At 36.9% G+C, this 19,966-nt stretch overlaps 1 protein-coding gene across 2 annotated transcripts; it reads right to left on the reverse strand.

Annotated features, from left to right (window-relative positions):
- Window positions 1-6,900: 6,900 nt before the first annotated feature.
- LOC132315736 (ABC transporter B family member 26, chloroplastic-like) lies at window positions 6,901-19,193 on the reverse strand. Of its 2 annotated transcripts, XM_059814120.1 has the most exons (18): window positions 18,329-19,189; window positions 17,653-17,780; window positions 17,472-17,514; window positions 15,298-15,342; window positions 15,043-15,165; window positions 14,853-14,956; window positions 13,450-13,504; window positions 13,246-13,316; window positions 12,971-13,073; window positions 12,614-12,824; window positions 11,466-11,539; window positions 10,136-10,192; window positions 9,977-10,051; window positions 8,458-8,532; window positions 8,071-8,352; window positions 7,920-7,984; window positions 7,785-7,845; window positions 6,901-7,257 (listed from the first exon to the last, which is right to left on the reverse strand). In XM_059814120.1, the coding sequence occupies exons 1-18, from the start codon at window positions 18,791-18,793 to the stop codon at window positions 7,177-7,179; spliced, it is 2,118 nt and encodes a 705-aa protein (XP_059670103.1). In that variant the 5' UTR covers window positions 18,794-19,189; the 3' UTR covers window positions 6,901-7,176. The 2 variants fall into 2 exon arrangements, with proteins under 2 accessions (XP_059670103.1, XP_059670104.1); XM_059814121.1 differs by lacking the exon at window positions 7,920-7,984 and having other exon boundaries at window positions 18,329-19,193.
- Window positions 19,194-19,966: the final 773 nt, after the last annotated feature.

Consider the following 19,966-nt stretch of genomic DNA (forward strand, 5'->3'; position numbering starts at 1 on the left):
CAGCTTTCCCAGTAGCAAACCACCCTCTATTACCATTCTCAAACGCTCTAATAACCATGCTAAAACCTCCAAATCACCCTCTCCACCTTCCCCTGTCCACACTACCATTGCTGCATCTAAGCATGCCAAGTCATCTCCTCCTCAAATTCATATTCCACACACCCAAATTTTCCATCCACTATCCCTCCCTCCCTAAAAAATCCAAAAGGCACTAGCTTCCCTAAACCATCTACACTCCATCTGAGACAATCCTCAGCTACCACCAACAACCATCCCTGATATCAGCCACAAATTCCAATAAACATTCATCCCATCTTCCATCACAGGTTCCTAGCTTTAATCTTGTGCTCTATGACTCTCTTAACATCATATTCAAGAGCTTATGGAAAGGTTACAATGGTCTTAAGACAATCTTGGGAAAGCTGAAGATTTGAGGAAGGATTTCTGCTCCATCATCTCTAAGCTAAGGTCTGACCTGGACGCGAAGGAAGCTCTAGCCCCAATCGACAGTTCATATGTAACCTGCACCAAGTACTCTCACACTAAGACTCCAAATCCACTATAACCACCACCACCATCATCCAATGGTATTCCGGTTCCTCAGCCACTGGCTTTTATTATCCCAAATAACCTGGTTTCATGTTTAGATTCAAATTTGAATTTGAATACACTTTTTCCTCGACATTCAACCCATAACTATGACATCACCTCCTCAGATCTTACCTTTCACCATAATGCACCTACTTCCTTTGTTGACCAAAAAAAATATGTAACCCCCCCTCCGCAATTATCTTCGCAATTACCTCAACCTCAAAAGTTTTTTGTGGATATTGATGTCACAACATCAACTCTCCCTCCTGCTACTATTGCCAACCCTACACCATCTCCTACCCGAATTACACTCCAACCACAACATGATCCTACCACTGACAACATATGTTCACCACTGCACATGTTTAAACTGATCCATCATCACCTATGCAACAACCCCCTCCACCTATCACTCATACCAAAAAGACCTGGGCCTCTGTAGTTAAGGGAGGATCATCTTCTAAAATGTCATTCCAATACTACCAGCCACCTCCTGAGGCATTTAAAATGAATAACTCAGTCCTCATTGAACCACCTCCTGAGATTGAACTTGAAGGTCTGGAATTCATGAAAACCTGCATCATTGGCTACTTTGTACACAGGAAACCACCCTTAGATATTGTCAAAAAAATGACCACAAAGCTATGGTTAGACAGAGGTTTAAAAGAAGTTGCTTCAACTAATAAAGGTGTGTGCCTATTTTTCTTCTCTTCGGAATTTGAACGTGACTCAATTCTTTCAAGTGGCCCGTGGTTAATTACTGGGAAACCTATCACTCTTCAACATTGGACTCCTAATTTTGAAGTCCAAAGTGCACATTATTGCATTCTAGTTTAGGTAAAACTGTTTAATGTGCCACTCTATTACTGGAACTCCAAAGGGCTTGGCTACATTGTAAGAGGAATAGGGTAACCATTTTATGCTGATTTTGCCACTGAAGCCATAAGCAAAACAAAATTTGCTAAAATTTATGTTAATATTCACTCTTCCTCCCCAATGCCTGATGTGATCAACCTCAAAATGAGAAATGGATTGACTGCTGATATCAAAGTTGAATATCAATGGTGTCCCCCTCTTTGCTCTATTTGCAAATGCTTTAGTCATGCCATCTCAGTTTGCTCCAAATCCACAAACATCCCTACCACTAACCCTCACTCCACCACTGCTCAATCATCTGCATCTGAATGGAGGATTGTACCATATTCCAAAGGCAAACCTACCTAACCAGAACCATTAACCCCTCCTTCTTCTCCCCCCACACATATCATCAACCTCATCTCTTCCAACTATCAAATCCAAAAATATCACCAACCATACACCAAAAACCACAAACCGCATCAGTAGATGTCCTAACCCTATTTCTCCTTCTCCACACATGCCCTCAACCACATTTCCCTCTTCATCCAAATCCCAGCTTATCAAAAACTAGACACCAAAAACCACAAAAAGAAGACTTAACCCCAACCCACTCCCTATGTCCGCCCACAATACTGTAATGGAGAAGAAGTTGAACATCTCTATTATCCCTTCATTCCCTGGTAATGCACCAAATACTAACAAGAATGTTGTCAGCTCACCCTCCTACTACACTCCACTGAACAATATGTTCAGTGCTCTATTTGATACTGGTTCTGATGATGAATTGATGTGCAATGATGGGCTGAATCCACCACTAGCCTCCCAACTAACATCAATTTGAACAGGAGAAAGGAAGTCAGCCTTAAGAAGAAAAAAGGTAGGAAAATTGCAGGTCTTCATTGTCCTACTTCAAAGGGACTAATCATCCCAAGAGGTCTCAATCCTCAAACCTCTTAACGATCAATCTTGCAACATGGAATATTAGGGGTCTGAATCTTTCCCTAAAGCAGAGAGAGATGAAGAAACTTATTAAAGAGCACAGTTTGGATATCCTATCCATTGTTGAAACAAGGGTTAACCCAACTAATGCTGATCAATTAAGCAAAGCTCTGGCCCCATCTTGGTGATTTGGGAGCCACTTGTTAAGTATGAGAATAACGTAGAGGTAATTAATTACTAATTACTAAAGTATGTACGTATTCGGTGAATTAAGGGCTAATTTGATAGGTGGGAATGAAATAAAATAAAGTGGAATGGAATGCTTTTAGGGCTAGTTTGGTGTGGTTGAATGAAATAAAGTGGGAATAGAATTAATCAAAGAATGAATGGGAATGATCTCATGTTTGGTTGAACAGAAAAACATCATATTTTTGTAAAACATTTTATCAAATATTTTTTTTATTCATTTATTTATTTTTATTTTTTTAAAAGTAGGAATGAAATGGTCATTCCTTTAATTAGAAAGTGGAATGAATTAGTGGGAATCACCATTCTCGGAAAATAGGCAAAAATTATCATTCCAACTCTAAAGTTAGTTACCAAATTAAAAAATGAAAACAAAAACATTCCATTCCCACTTCATTTAATTCCATTTCTTTTTGTTTGGAAAGTAGTTTCAAAGATGGAATGCCTATTTTCCACCTTTCTCGGAGAATGGTCATTCCATAAAAAACATTCTACTTTCCAACCAGAGGAATGGGCATTCCATTCCCCACTTAAAAAAATACGTAAAAATAATATTAAAAATCGTTTTAGATGTGATTTTTCTAAAATAACAAGATCCAATAAAGGTCAACTTTTTTTTTTTTTTATATTCCCTCCTTTTGAAAATATACAATTAAGTCAAGCGCATACCCTCCTCTACGCACCGATTCATGCGTCTTTGTTGTTACTCCTCCCACGCTTGAAGCGAAGTCACTCCTTGTAATATCCTATCATAGATCAGAATCAATCCCTAGCTTTCTGGAGAGGAGCATCCAATTGCAAAACTTCTGTCTCCTATATATGTGAAATGGCTAACCCATTCAAGTTCTTTTACCTGGCTGAAGGCTTCTGATTCTGAAAAACTTGGACCCCCTCCATACCCCCCGACACCCTCAATTTCATATGTCAGTTGAAATTCTGATCTATCAAGATTTTTCAAATAATCAGCCACAGGTTCGGTCTACTCATAATATCTTAATATAGACAGAGGCTTCAGTTCTCCAATTCTGGGCTTCGCTACACTGTTGAATCAGTCAGTAGATCCGAACGGGAGGCTTGTTGGGTTTTGAATTCAGAGCTCTAATAGAGAATCCAATAAAGGTCAACTTTTTTTTTTTTATATTCCCTCCTTTTGAAAATATATATTTACGCATATATTTATTTATTTATTTGGTTTATATATATAGATTAGTTTTCCTTTTTAAGCCATGCATAACCAAACCAGAGAATTGTCTCATTTCCATTATGTAATTCATTCCATTCCTACCTTATTTCATTCCTCCATACCAAATTAGCCTTGTGAGAAAAACTTTTAATTCACTATTATTAAGAAAAATAAATACAATAACATATTTGTATTCCGACTTTTGAGCTAACAAATTTACAATTTACCCCTTAACCTCTTTTAAGGTTGAAATAAAATCCCCTAATAATCTTCCAATTCATTAGCCATCAAAAAGACTTTGAGACACTCCCAAATTCCTTCTCCACCCTCACTGACTGCCACCGCCACCGGCAGCCTCACAAACGTCGCCGGAGTTCCGATTAGTGGTATCTTTCTCTCTTTTTTCTTCCTCTTCGTTGTTCGTATTTGACAAATTCATTATATTTGACACATGATTTAAGGATTTGTGGTATTACACTCTCTTTTTTCGTCTTGGTTGATTTGTATTTTATTATGATTCTTAGGGTTTAAATTGAAGTCACATTTGATTTGTGTTTTTTTTTTTAATTTTTTATCATTGCTAAACACAAAGTTCAACGGCACTTACAAACCAACAACCCAAAATATACCAAGCCGAAGGACCAACAAAATACCAAAGTTGTGACCACACAAAACAAAACATGCATTACACTGGAAAAAGACACATGTCCCACCAACTGACTCGAGACGTGGCCCTTGCCAAGCAAAAACACAAGCTGCATCATCATCCACACAAAAGCAAAAACATGGGCCATAAGCAGTGGGGAGCGACGTGTCATGACGGCGTCACCACAACCAGCAAACCCACCCAACACAGTAACCCTCGCCGGAATCAGAACACAAAGTGCGGCCAAAGGTTCAGCAAAACGGCAGCAAGTCCAAGGGGTTCACAATCACCAAACCAAGGGAGATGACCAATTGCCGTCGAACTACCAGCAGGGACAGCATCGTCGGAATCAAACCACCACCACCACCAAGAACAAAAAACCTAAGAAAACCAAAGCTCCAAAGGAAAACCCGCCTCACAGAGACGACCGGCAACAACAAACCACGACCCATAGTCAATGGCGGCCGGAAGAGATGCAGCTCTGAACAGAGCAAGAGAAATGAGCAGCCAACCTGCTTCAAGAACACGTCCAACGCGCAACAAACCGAAACAAGAGAGAAACGCCGGCACGCAGGACCAAGAAAACAACGCAACTTTCCCAAATGCAAAGCCAACAACAGGAACTCCTTTACAGCAACCAACCGTAACCCAGAACGCATGGTCTCAGCAAGCATGACCATAGACAAAAACCCGGCGCGGACAATTTAAGGGCCAGAAAACTGTATAACGACCATAAAAGCCAAGCAACCCAACCCAATACCGGGATCAAAAGGGAAACCAGTAAAAAGGAACCAAAAACCCAACCACCATTCAAAACCCACGATCGAACAACCCACAAGATCCAACTTGCCATCGGGACCGACCCCTGATGCAAACCTTTGCCGGGATTGAGAATGAAATCCATCCCATAGAAACTCAAAACTCTGAAAACAGAGAACCCTTACTAAGAGAGGAAACTCAGATCAACCGAGAATAAAGAACAAATGTGATTTGTGTTTGACAGATCCGTTTTGTTTGGTTTAAACTTTGATTAACAGTAATTTCATTTGGAAACTATTTATATCATTCTTTATCTCTTCTAAGCTTGCTTGAATTTGAAAAAAAAAAAAAAAAAATCTTCCAAGGCGCGGATGCAATGTGTCTATTAGAGGGCTATTATATAGAGTCTTTTAAACTCAAAGGGCATATGCGGAAACATGTGAAATATATTATTTAAAAAAAAAAAAATTGATTATTATTTTAAAACAGACAAAAAAAAAAAAAAAAAAAAAAAAAAAAAAAGCATGATACTTATTTTAAAAAAGAGAAAGTAATTAAAAATAATTCCTAAGTTTATTATGTTACCTCTTTTTAATCCTAAACATAATATGATTCAAATTATTTTCATGTCCGTTTATAATCAAACATGTATATACACACACATCTTCCTTGTATATATCTATCCCTATATATAGTTGTTACGGGTTGTTAGCTTCAATCAAGAATTTCATTCTTTGTGTTAGATTAATTTTATCAAGAGATGGAAGATGAGCGTTGCAGTAATATTGATCAACCTTTGTTGGGCCAACAAAGATATCTTGGTGGCGGATTGGTCAAAAAATGTTGGTGTAATGAATTTTACAGTGATCATAGATGATGCTGAGGATTGGTGTAAAAACATGGGCCAACAAAGATATCTTGGTGGCGGATTGGTCAAAAAATGGTGATGTAATGAATTTTACAGTGATCATAAATAATGCTGTGAGAATTGGTGTAAAAACATACTATCAGATGGATGAATATGAGGGTCGCTTGTGAGGATGTGAAGGTCCTATTATTTTCTTATAGCACAACGGCCAACAAATCAATGTTGGGTGATCAGTCCAAGCAATGCAAGATCCAATATTCCAAGGCATTGAAGTATCGGCCCTATTCGGTCACTTATTAATTAATTAGCATATTTATTTATATAAATAGTAGAAAGCTCTTTTAGTAGCTTATGTCACCTATTAGATTAAGATTCTTTTTTAGATTCTGATTGCAATTGTGCCGTTATTGACTAATGTAGTAACCTTTGAACAAAGATTTTTATTATCAAGAAATAAAAGTGTCTGATACTCATAATTTGTGAATGTCACTCACCGTTCCAATTCATCAGCAGTTTACAAAATCAAATACTCAACTTGGAAGTGTTGGTCCAACTTAAAGTGTCTGATACTCAAAATCATATATACATGTTCAAATGCATTAAAGCTATCTAACACTTCTCCGCCTTGATCAGATGGTCTCAACTGCCAAGTCTATGAAGATGGGTTTGAAGCTGAACATAATTAATAAATGAGAGAGAATCGTTGGGAGGGCCAAAAGCTGGTCCAGGGCAGAAAGGTGCACATTAGGAAGAGATTGAACCACACGACATTATTTTGAACCACGCGACATTATTTTATGATCATGTTCATCATATAAAAATAATTTTTATTATTTTAAATACTCGATCACACATTTCGAATAATTTCGAATAGTTGGTCAACACAACGGAACGAGGAATTGGGAAAAAGCAAATTTAACGGACCAACAGGGACCTAAAATCAGTTCAAATAATGAGGTATTCAGCCGTGACATGAATCATACATGGAGATATGATATTGAACACCCTATTCGAGTGTAGATTATTAAGTGATTAAGCCTAAAATTAGCATTAACGGAAACCGAAGTAAACCTTCCTAGTCCTTTTTCAAGCTAAGGTATCCGCTTTTATTTTCACTAACCGTGCATAAAATCCATTCCGGTGCAAAAGTTCCATGTGAGTACCCATCTGCACAAACAAATTGTCCACGTATTAATTACTACATGATCATCTATATCGAATGAGAAAAACGAACAGCATTGCTCACAAAAGGGAAGCATGTTGTCATGTGGTTAGCTACCTGTATCACCAAGGTTACGCATTCCAGATACTAATGGTTTCACAAGTACAAAGGGATCCCATTTAAAAAGATGGGAGGCATTGCGAGGACAGAAGGAGGAGCATAAGAAACCGAGTTTACGCATTAAAATATGCGATCGTCCATAGTTTATTATAGATATGGCCCTAAATAGAGTACTATAACAAAAATGAGGATTCAAGTAGGAAGACTTTGGAGCCAACTTGAATTGGTTGAATAACAATCAACAAGTTCAATTTCGTGTTAGTGAAAACTAAGAAAAGCATCAGCCATTTCAAATTTCTATACTACTTTGAATAAGTGTCCAGAGGTTCGTTCATATGGGACACCAACTTATATTTTCAACTGTCGAAATAACAATACTTATTATCTTGGATACAGAAGCAAACAACCGTACCTCCACAATTCGACCACCATCCATTACCACGATTCTGTCGGCAGCTTTTACTGTAGACAACCTACAAGGGTGGATCATCAAAATGCAAATCTAATCCATTACTACAAAGGAAACACGTGCTGCAAGAAAACTCACCTATGTGCTATGATAAGGACAGTTCTTTTTGTATTAATGTCATTTCTAAAAGCATGAAGAACACCCTATAGATAATTTAGCAAATGATGTATCAGCAGCGGCAGAGCAGTCTTTCATTTAGAAATATTGCAAGTGAGACAAAAGTGCTTACCGTGACATAGTATTCACTTTCTGCATCCAGAGCACTGGTGGCTTCATCAAGGATTAGAATATCAGGGTCTCTAACAATAGCCCTAGCAATAGCAATCCGCTGCTTTTGTCCACCGCTGAGCAGATCATCGTCAACAACAGTTTCATAACCCTTGGGAAGGGAGGAGATGAATTCATGAGCATAAGCCTGCTTCGCAGCCCATTCTACATCTTCCTGCTTGATGTCTCTAAAGCAACCATAAGTTATGTTTGACTTGATATCCATACGAAGAAGATGGGGTTCCTGCATAAAATAGAACGTTTACAAAGAGCAATCTCGTGGCTAGCTTCAAGTATGTCTGGCAGGAATTTTTTCTTTTCTTTTTGCTAGCAGTTTATCTAGTCTAACCTGTCCGACAAATCCAATTTTTCGCCTGAGCCACCTGATGTCCAGCTCTTTGAGATGAAAACCATCAATTAAAATCTGTAATAGACAGGCACTTGTGCATGTAAAATCCAATTTGATAAATGTCCAGGATAGCAAAATTTAATGCACAAGGGAGGCATATACATATTCATGCACATGCAGTCTCAGAATTTTGAAATATAATGCAAATACTGATATCATGAGAAATACAATTGTTTAACAAGTAATGACACACTGATTTTGCTCCATTTAGCTCCCATTTATTGAGATAATAAGTTGCAACTGTGCAATTCATGAACAGTTTGAACAGATGCACCAAAAATTGGAGTAAATATGAGGCATCCTTGCCAAGTAACATAACTAAGCATAACATGCATATACTAGAAAATGAACTCGACTATTCAACATTCAAAGTGGCAATAACAAGTATACTAGGGAAAAGAGACATCTAGAAGTTCCATATTGCATTTCAAGTTATACTTCTGTCTTTTCTAGCACTTCTGGTAGAGTAAGTTTCATACTAATATCTGGTATCATATATTTGAAGTCAAAGAAATAATCGGAAATTCTGATTCCGTGATATTAAGACTGAGCCCTCAGTTACCGCGGAAAATAAAATTTAGAGGTTCTATTTAATGCCAGGTCCAAGTTACTCTCGAAAGCATTTTGAGAACAAAAAGAAGCTACCAACGGGCCAGTGGCCTAGCGGTATCAGCCTCTTACTTCCCAAAGGGAGGTCAAGGGTTCAAGTCTCACAAGAGACAAGCGTGTGTGAGTGCTAACTAGGAAAAAAAAAGAGAACAAGAAGAAGCCAGAAATGTTTGAGATAGCTCAAAAATGGTCTATCAAATTATTCATGGTAAATAAGCAAAGTTGAAAAGTTTAACGCTAGCTTGACATAGGGATTAAAAGCTAAAAACATGGCTTCAAGTCATCTTGCTAATTAATGCCCTCATGCACAAGTAATACATCTGCAGGTTTTTTAGTAACCTTCCCTTTCATACAAGATGGTCAAAATAAAAGCTGATTTTTTTTTTTTTTTTTTTTTTTTTCTTTCTAATGCCAGACATTTCTAATGTATGAAGAAAAATTAGCATGCATCACTTAAGAGTTAAGACCGATGTCATACATTTTCCTCACTGTTTATAAAGGTGGGTCTTCAAGGTGAACGTCATTGAATGAGCTTTCAGCAGCTTGATGAAGGTGATTTGCCAGAAAATAAAAGACTTGCTGACCAATGAGTGAAAAAAATTTCACACCCCCACCGTAGGTGAGAAGAGGTTTACTACAAGGTGAATTATGTTCCCAGACACATTGAAGAAAAGATGTTTGAGAAAGACTACAACTTGCAAAAAACAATTATAAGTAGCTTTAAAAAAAAGTGGTTTCAACAGGTAGAAAACATATTGAGTAATGGTTTAATAATTGATAATCAGTTCTTTCCATTAAACTATTAATAACCTCCAAGTTGGAGAACATGTGCAAAGCAAATGTAGATTACCTTGCCGCTGGCTGGCTCATAGAGACGAAGCAAGAGATTGATAAAAGTGCTTTTACCGCTACCACTGAGACCAACCTTCGCAAAATTAGGAAATGCAGTTTTTTATTCAAATTTTTGCACCAAATAAAATTATAATAAATAAGCAATGACATTTCTTACAATAGCAACCACTTCATTAGCTTTTATAGAGATGTTCACATGTTCTAGAATGGGTACCTGTTCAAATGTTACAAGTAAAGATGAATGAATTCTTCCTTTGCATCAAAAAGAGTAAGACATAAGGATCGGTTCAAATAAAACAGTCCTGCCAGATAAAAATGCTAATAATACTAATAACAAAGAAAGAGAAGATAGAAGAATAAGGCGATTAAGAAAATCCTATACATGTGCTATACTCTAGTCTCTTAAAATTAATGAATGGGATTCAGATGGGAATGATCCTCAAGTATGCCACAACATGTTGCCTCTCATGAAGCAGAAGTTTTTGCTGGAGCGGAATAGAAAATCCATGAGGAGCCTAACAAAGGAACTGCTACATTGGTAGTCTTAGACACTGAGTGTCTAAGTATTGAGAATAAAACATGTCATGAAAATGCGAGGTACATCAAATTGGTTAGTAGCAAGTAGTATGATTGACAAAAATTGATTAGGTAGATCCAACAGTACAGAACATATAATGGACTGTTTTATTTCTTTTCCTTTTTTGTCCTCTTACACTTTTGAAATCTGAAAATGTGTTAAAGAGTGATTGCACTACATAATTGTGCCAAAAGGAAAAAAGGAGTGCGATGGATATCTAACCTTTCTAATGCCTGAAAATTTTATTTTAAGTAAGAAGATCAAATAAATATATTCACGCATCGTTGAAAGCAAACAAAGTAGAAATTACTACTTTTTATACTGCTACAATATTTAAGTTTCTAAATGAAGCTGCTACGGATTTAGCATCTATTGATATAATAATTTTCAACTTTATGATATTTTTCATAAAACTGACAAGATGAGATGAATTATTTTAATATTTTTAAAAGTTAAAAGCATAAACATATTGATGAAGGCATTTCTAAGGGGGAAAAAAAATCATTTACGATTATTTACAGGTTTTTCTATTTTACACGAGATTTCTTCCACACCATCATATGGCTTGGGACTTTGAATCCATAAATGTTAGTAGGTATGTGGATAAACAAAAAACATGAGGAAAAAAAAGGATTCTCCATTGGCATGTTATAAAATTTATCCATTAATTCTCAATATAAAGTCAAAACCATTTTCACTTTTAAATTGCAGTTGCGTTAGCTGATCCAACTGGAGCTCACATGGCTCTTTACTAGCGGTATCTGCAAAATCCACAAAAAGATATGTCCACCACATGCTTTTACAACGAAGTGTTCTCAAAACCATTTAGCAATGTGAATAACATGATGAAACACTTGTAACACATCAAGGGAACAAAAGGAAATTACATTGATAAGGATAAGAGAAATACCATTATTCTTGAAGGATAGGAAAAGGACACATTGACAAACTCAATATGTCCCATCAGACCTTGCAATTTCACTCCTGTACACAGATAAGTCATTAGCAATGATCACACATGAACAACCCTAGTAATCATCTGAGAGAGAATCAAACAAGTAATACTTGATCTACAAAAAAACCTTTCCCAAAAATTAACAATATGCAAACAAAATATAAAAAATGTTCCAAATGGAACCCTAATGTATACAAAGATGCACTCTCAAGTAGTTATTGCATTTACTAAGAACTCATGAGGAAGGCTGAAGAGGTTTAGAACTGGAGTAGTGAATCAGAACTTGATTAGGAATGGTATTGGAGAAGATACAATCTTAAATAGAATTTATTACTTACCAAGATTGTAGAAGTGAACAGTTAAAACGAAGTGCAAAAATTGAATCATAACTAAAGCAACAGCCAATATCTGAAGCAGCTTACTAATTGAACAAATAGAACCTCATTGGATAAATAAAATTTTCACTATCTGATCATGAAGAGCCAGAAAATATTCACATTCTACAAACATCAGAATTCATAAACTCTTTTTTATTTCTTCATACAAGTGGGTCGTGAACAAAAAGATAATGACATTAACAGCGTGAAAAGGTAACAAATGATATAAATGAGTCTTAGTCTTTAAGGCCACTTTACATTATAATAACACAAGTAAATGATGCATGTAGAATTTAAAGGCTCAAGCTTTCCCCACATATCTTACAATAAATCTAAACATATAGAGTGCACCAGCTGAAAAAGCCCTTCCCCTTTTTCATGGTAATAAGGTAAGCTTCATAGCTCCAACCTAGTACAGGGGCTTTGATGCCCTTTGCATACGTTGGATTGCTGGGTACAGGATCCTCGTAGTAGGCTGGACCAACATCCAGCCAAGAGAGAGCAGTCTTTAGGAGCAACTCTGATTTTTTTTTTTTATCCATCAAGAGTCCAGTTCAGTGTCACAAACTTTTTGTTTTCACACCAGGGGGCTCTTAACAACATTTATGTAATGAAAGAGTGTGAAAATAGCACAATTAAGGCTCATTGACTGAATTAACTAAAGTTTATATAAAAATGTAAATAAATAAAAGAAAATAAACCCAAGATATGTCAAAGAGTGCTTGCCTTCTGATAATAATTGGTCGCAAGGCAATAAATTCATTAAATGAAAAACCTTTTCACTTGCTCCAACAGACTGGAGTAATGATGTCAAATTGTCTTGCACCCTCCAAGCCGCAAAAATTAACCACTCGCAATATAAGACATACTTAGTAAGTTGCTCGGGCGATAAATGACCTGCCAGAATAGACATTCCTCCTAACATGACAGCAGTAACCTATAAAATTATTTTGACAAATAAAGTAGAAACAAATTACATATCGTCATTTACATTCCATATTCGATAGTCATATTATACAACCAGCAGAATTTAATTTTGGAAGTTATTTAAATATGTTTTAAAAGCCATTAGAAGGACCATACCTGTGTTGAACGATACAGGGTGTCGAAACTCAGGTTCCAGAATCCATAAGCAACGCTTTCTCGCACGTTTATGAAAGCCAATTTTTCTAGCCATTGCTTGTACCTGCAAGCATATGGGATATATCATATAAGTCTTCTATGATCACCCAGTAAAATGCATATATGTCAACCTTCAGTACCACTATTGTACCTTGCTTGTATAGGGTATATATCAGAAAGAAAAAAACTACAGAATCATTAATAATTAACAGAAATATTCTAGTAATAATTATTGCCTTCCAATTTCTTTTCTTTCCGTTCCATAAGCTCGTACAGTTTTCATCGAAGAAAAAGTTTCTAGCGCAACCTAAAATTTGACACCAAAAAAGGGGGATGATCAAATTAAAAACAATTAGAACATGAAAATAAATAAATAACTACAGAGGTAATTGAAAATACAGAATTCAGGAAACAATTTTAGATAAGTTTTTTTCATTTACATTGTTGGCACAAGCAGTGAACTCTTGGGTAAACTTTGCCGCCTTCTTTTGGTACCTACACGATGTCACAGGTTTTAGTAATGGTTCCACAAACCATAAAAAGGTAAAGGCATCCTTACAAATAGAAGGGCTGAAATCTCAGAGCAACTGGAAGCAATAAAATTTTCCATGATGTGTCAGTATGCAGTTAATATCCCTCCACTAGCAGTCACAACAGTTAACTCATCCATTTTTCTGCACATGATTTACAAAGAACTTTGATAGTTTGCTGCACATAACAGCTCTTTAGACTGGTGGTCTTTTACAAAATACTCAACTCAACAAAGCATTTTCCCACCTACTTGGAGTCAGCTACACAAATCCTAATTTTTCATTCCGCTCCATCTAAGGCCATAGCATCTCAGCCAACTAAAGGAAAATTTAAAAGAACCTGTAAATTAAAGGGAAGTTTTCTTCAGAGAAGGGGCAGAGAAGAAACAAAGAAAACACTCTTCATGTAAAGAAGCAATCCCCAATCTGACAAAGAAGAAAATATGTAGATTCTTTAATAGACAGAAAATCTCATGGAAGTCCTTGTTCAACTTGAATTTGTGATCTACGCTCTTGGAAGCTAGTGATAGCTAGATGATCACTGCCCTTGCAGTGGAACTATAGCAAGAAGTCAGTAATCAAACACCTTCACAAATAATGAGTTTACCGCACATAAACCATGGCCTGTTATTCATGCAAGGACTAAAGATTGTTACCCACACTTCTTGTTACGAGAAACACAATGAACTCAAAAAACAACCAAGAAACATGACAGAAAAAAAACTGGCCACACAAAGAACACATAGATTTAGCGTGGTTCAACAAGCCTACATCCAAGATGAAGATCTGGCAAAAGAATTCACTATGGAAAAATCTGGAGATTACAAGTTTCGGCCCCCAAACCCTAGCTGTCGCTCACACTCACTTTTCTGTGATTTTCAGTGTCTCTCGATAATCCCACTCCAAACCCTAAGCGCCCTTATATATCGGGCTAAAAGAGAGTACAAAATAGGGTCTATGACCCACAAGCAAAAAACAGGTCAAAACAATCAACTGGTCGTAACAGGTCGCAATGTGGTCCGGCCCCAAATTCAGGCCACAACATTACACTTCTCAAAGAATAAAAAGGTCTTAACGGGAAAATTCACACACAATGGATTAATTCTGAAAGTTATGAACAATAAAGAAGAGCAACCTCGATCATAAGGAATTGATCAAACTAAGTTGCAGTAGGAACCAACTAATTACACATTACAATAAGTAACCAACCATTTTCTATGATGACCAACATTAAATGCTTTGTCAGATGAACTCAGTATTGGAAAGACAAATGTAATGAGTCTAGCAAGGTGGTTGAAAGTATGGATGCTTACTGGCCATAAATCAGAAAGATTGCAGATAGAATAGAGCATATCACCAAAGCTGAAAATGCTAGAGGCCAAGATAAAGTCATCAAATGAGTCAATGCACCGATCCCCTGAAAGTAATAGTTCAACTGTAGATTACACTAAAAACTGAAGGCAAATTCAAGGAAAACGAAGAAATTTTTAGAAGAGTTGAAACCTGAAGAACACTGCGTAATATTAAATGCAGATCACTTCCAATAACACGAGACAATCTTTGACAATCTGCGCCAAGCCTGCTCGTCAGATCACCAACAGTTTCTGTGTCGAAAAAAGATATATCCTACATAAAAAATACCACCAAAATATAATGCTGGAACAAATGAACGTATATGTCGCCTAAGCACCTGACAAACACAACATGCTGGAGGAATTTGTAAGGAAACTTACATGCATATTCACTAAAAGTACAAACCTGAAAAATGAGAGCTGTGTATAACTTTTCCCTCAGACGCTTAAGCTGCAAATATTGTTGGAAGTACTAGGTGATGTCACATTAACTCTGACCATAAATAAAAATAATAATCATTGAACAACTTTCTAAAGGATACATATTGTTGCATATATGCAAAAGGTATCAACAATCATGGAGCAAGGAGGATCAATGATTATAAAATGTAGACACATGCTAAATTATTTAAAAGGATAAAACACAAAACAACCCCTTCAACTTTCCAACATTTGCAAATAACCCCCCTAGACTATCAATTTTGGCAAATAACCCCTGCACAATTGTTAAACCCTGCAGCCATTGTAGTCTCATAAGTCCCAACCCATAGGGTGAAGACAGCCAACGATTTGCTATTGTGAACGACCACTATCTTGTATCAAGGTTATTTTTCCATTACCGAATGGACGGAAATGGGTTACAATTTAACCAATATGCGCTTTATGCAGAACCAACTTAGTCTCATACAAAAATATTTATGGTGGCATACAAAATATTTACGGGGATGTACTTTTGCGATTCATATAAGGGCACAAGAGTAGGGTTATTTCAATAGTAGATCCTATGGTCTTAACTCAATTTTGGACAATTTTTTATTTCAAAACGATTTTTTAGCTTAATTTTTTCACTCTCCTTTTTCAAGGATAGTTATGTAATTTCATCAAGTTGTACTATGGAAAAGGGGTAATTTGATTTTTCTTTTTCTTTTTTTTATAGTTTAGGGGATTTTTTGAAGTTCAAGGGGGCTATTTGCAAATGCAGAATAATTTAAGGGGGTATGCAAAAGTTTGCAATAGGGAGGCTTAAGAGTCGAGGTTAGTAGGATATGGAGAGAGTGGGGGAATATGACTAAGTTTGGGGCAGGAAAATGATTTCATCAATCCTGCTTTGCTCTGCCCTGAATGTGCGCATATTTGGAGTGTCTTATATATTATTTCTTTTAAACAATATATGCTCTATCCCAAACCAGTTAGGAGTGAAAAAGGAGATCTGTGCCTCTGAAAAAAGCCTGAGCAACAAATCTACAGCCAGCCATGCAACCAGACACTACGGCAGTTACAGCCACAAGGTGTGATTCTCAAATTTTGAAAGTTAATAATTTGATTTTTTTTGGTAATTATGCATGCTTTGGTGGTATTTCTGGTGTGCAGCTCAAACATGCCATGTCATTAGTTTAGTTTCAAAATTTATTGATATATGTCAGATGGGTAACCCGCACTGCCCCAAGTAAACTTTCTTCAAACCGTTTTTGGCTCACTTTGGTTCAGGGAGGAATTTGGGGCGTTTATCTTTTTCTCCCTTAAGCCAGGACCAGGGTAGGGGAGGAATGCCATGTTCCCAACCTATCCATTGATAAACGTCTCTCATATTGAAATCTTTGGATGACTCAAGAAAGAAGAGCGTGAAGCCATGGGAACAAATCCAGGAATGTATCTGTACATGGATGCTGAAGCCCTGATGGTGGGATCTCATTGCCAAACTAACACAACAGGAATAAACCATTTCTCATTCATTTCAGGGCAGCATAGGCTACAAGGTCTTTTTCATGCTCCAAGTGTAGATAAATCAGGTTTCCACAAATTGCTTCAATTGTTGTTGGTTAATACGTTGAAAGCTCGTCCCCATTATGGTTGTATGGAGAGAGAGAAATGACAAAATTCTGGAGCTACGCCGAAACTTCAAATGATAGATTTGAGTACTTTCTTTGAATTGGCCTTAGGTTACAGATCTCCTCAAGGGTGTGGCCCTGTGGGGGGTATAACTTTAAACAAATGAAAATTAAGTCCTACAAAGCTAATAATCCTGCATTCTCTGGGCTCATTAGAGAATAGTAATCAAGCGTACCATGAGAGGACATATGGAATTGGATGCAATCGTCACCTTGTTTCGTGACAGAATGGCATAATTGATAGAAATGGACCATTGTGTCTATAGAGGAGCAGCAGTATGATGCTAACAGTCTCCTCCTCCCTCCAAAAGTTAAATTACCAAAAGAGGAAGATAAATTATCAAATTTGAAGTATGAAAAGTCAGGTTTGTATCCAGTCTTTCCCTCCCAGTACCTTCAATAGGTGGGACCAACACTGACAATGGCCTTTTTTTAAGGAAGATAATTGTTCGAAAATCTAAGAGGGACTCACCAGGATCAGATTTGCAATCCCGAAGCACCCACTTCGCAAACCACTGAAATTCACATTAAGATAGGTATAAAACCAGGCACCTTAATCACAATACTTGATCGAAATAGCTCCTTCTAATTGGTTTCACTAAAAAATAATACATAAAGGCATCAACCTGAGGTTAATGATTAAGAATTTGCACCTGCATATTCCAGAGGTAATGCATAACAAAAACAAGAGCTGCGAGTTCCTGTAGAATTCTGTGATCCCACCACTCTGTGCGGAAAAGATAGAAGCTGCCAATAAATTTGGTATTGATATCTCTGAAAGCTGCACAACGATAACATAACTTACAAAGTGATCTACATGGAAAACAATAAACCGAAGAAAGAACATAAAAAAATGTAAATAAGAAGGCGAAATTGACAACATGTTGTCAAAATTTCAAATTTCATTAACAAAATTAAAGTGTACCATGCTTAGCCTTTCGTACTAAGCAATGGTACTAAGCAATGGTATTAGCGTTGCAACTTGATTCAACACAATTCATTTCCGAAGCATCTGACTTCAGTTTATAAGGCAAAATCACTCTATGCATATAACAACTACATTTTAGCTGAATCACATCAAACATGAATTAAGAATTCAATATATGGTTTTCTATAGGATATGACATAAGAAGCTGAACTTGACAACCAGTTATTTCAAAATTAGAAATTCCATTGTACTACAGTGGTATTACCTTTGCCTCTTGATTCAACACAAAACATAATAACTTTATATCATTTATTCATGTAAATTGAGTGTGAATAATAGCCATATTTGAGCTCAATCGCATCTAGAATACGTAAAGATATGGATTTAAATACGACAATTACCGCAGCAATGGTTAGAGAACCGAATGCAGTGTATATAACCCATTTATCATTTTCAACCAACGCCCACATTTGACGAAGAGCAGACGAAACAGTAATCGGCTTCACCGCCATTGGTGTGCTTTCGACTTCTCTGGGCTCGTATAAATTCCACCAACTTCCACCGAGAAACACCGATCGAATCAAAACCACCCATCTCTTGATTATGTCCAAAAGCTCAACTTTTTTATCTCCACCTTCTTTGCCTTCACACCTCAGTATACTGGGCAACGAGGATTCAAGTATGGATGCTAAATTCGGAGAAAAGGAACATTTGTATCTATGCTTGTTGGGTATAGTTGAAAACTGGAATCGGAGTTTGGTGTTGGTTTTGAAATGTGATATCTTGGGACTGAAGACCGAGAGAGCTTTGTTGTTCGAACGATGATGGCGGACATGAAGTTGGGGGTTGAAGAGAGATACGGCCATGGAGTAAATTAGAGGACTATTATGGTTGCTTTTGGTAATTCAAACAACGTGTAGCAGGTGAGTGATGTCCATCGTTTGTGGTCTACCGGTTTGTATAAATGTTACTGACCTATGCTACAGTCTACAGAACATCATATCGATAGTGTTCCAATTGTATGGGTATGAAAATTGAAATGTGAATAAATAAGCCGGTCCGCAGAACAATTTAAGTTTTTTTTTTTGTAAGCGGTTAGGTGTTCATTTTTTATTGGTGGTATCATAAGTAGACCTATTTTTTGATTAAGGGCTTTGCGTGAGTTCAGGTGGGGAAGAATGTTTTTGTGTTTTTTTTTTTTTTTTTACTAGTCGGGTATTCACACACACATGTCTCCACGGGACCTCTTTTGAGAAGTAAGGACTTAATACCGTTAGACCACTAGCCTGTTGGTGGAAGATGGTTACAAGTGAGACTTGTCTTACATCGAATTCGAATGAGAATTGAAATGTGTAAAAATGGGTGGGTATGTAGCACCCGTTCCAGAGGCGTCCGGGTCTTCCTTCTTGATAGGCAGGGCTGCTCGACTGTAACAAGGGTTTTAATACTATCTAATAGATTAAATTTTAATAAATGAGCAAGCATCCACCCTTTACACCTACCTAATAGGAAAATGCACCAAAAAAACCCTTCAAATTTCACCAAGTTTCAGATGACCCCCAAGGCTATTTTAACTTCATAAATAACTAGAGATTTTATTTTGGGAGCACCAAATCACTAAAAATTTATTCTGATTCTCAAACGTAACAATATAACATTATGGAACTCTTTAATAAGTATACACTGTTCTTAATGCAGCAATACCCAATAAATGGCAGCTCACTCAAATACTATACAAATGAGTATTGTTGATACCAAAAATCTACACGTTCCGGAGCCCGTGACGATTCTTACAAGACAAGAGAAGTGATGACCGGCGTGGTGCCGGCCGGGTGCACTCCGACGGTCAAGTTAGTACTCGACGATTAAATATCCGATAAGGATTACATATGAAATTTATGGCGTACCTTTTTAGGTTAAATGATCATTTCTTTTGTAGAAGCATTAATGGTAGTAGTTGTTAAAACGAGATTCTCCCTAATCCAAGATGATATCGTTCCCTTCTTACAGGAATGGTAACTCTGGTTACATATGGTAAC

This window comes from Cornus florida, unplaced genomic scaffold (genome assembly GCF_030987335.1).
Source record: "Cornus florida cultivar Cherokee Brave unplaced genomic scaffold, ASM3098733v1 CherokeeBrave_3.0.0_Hap2_Chr07, whole genome shotgun sequence".
NCBI lineage: Eukaryota > Viridiplantae > Streptophyta > Magnoliopsida > Cornales > Cornaceae > Cornus > Cornus florida.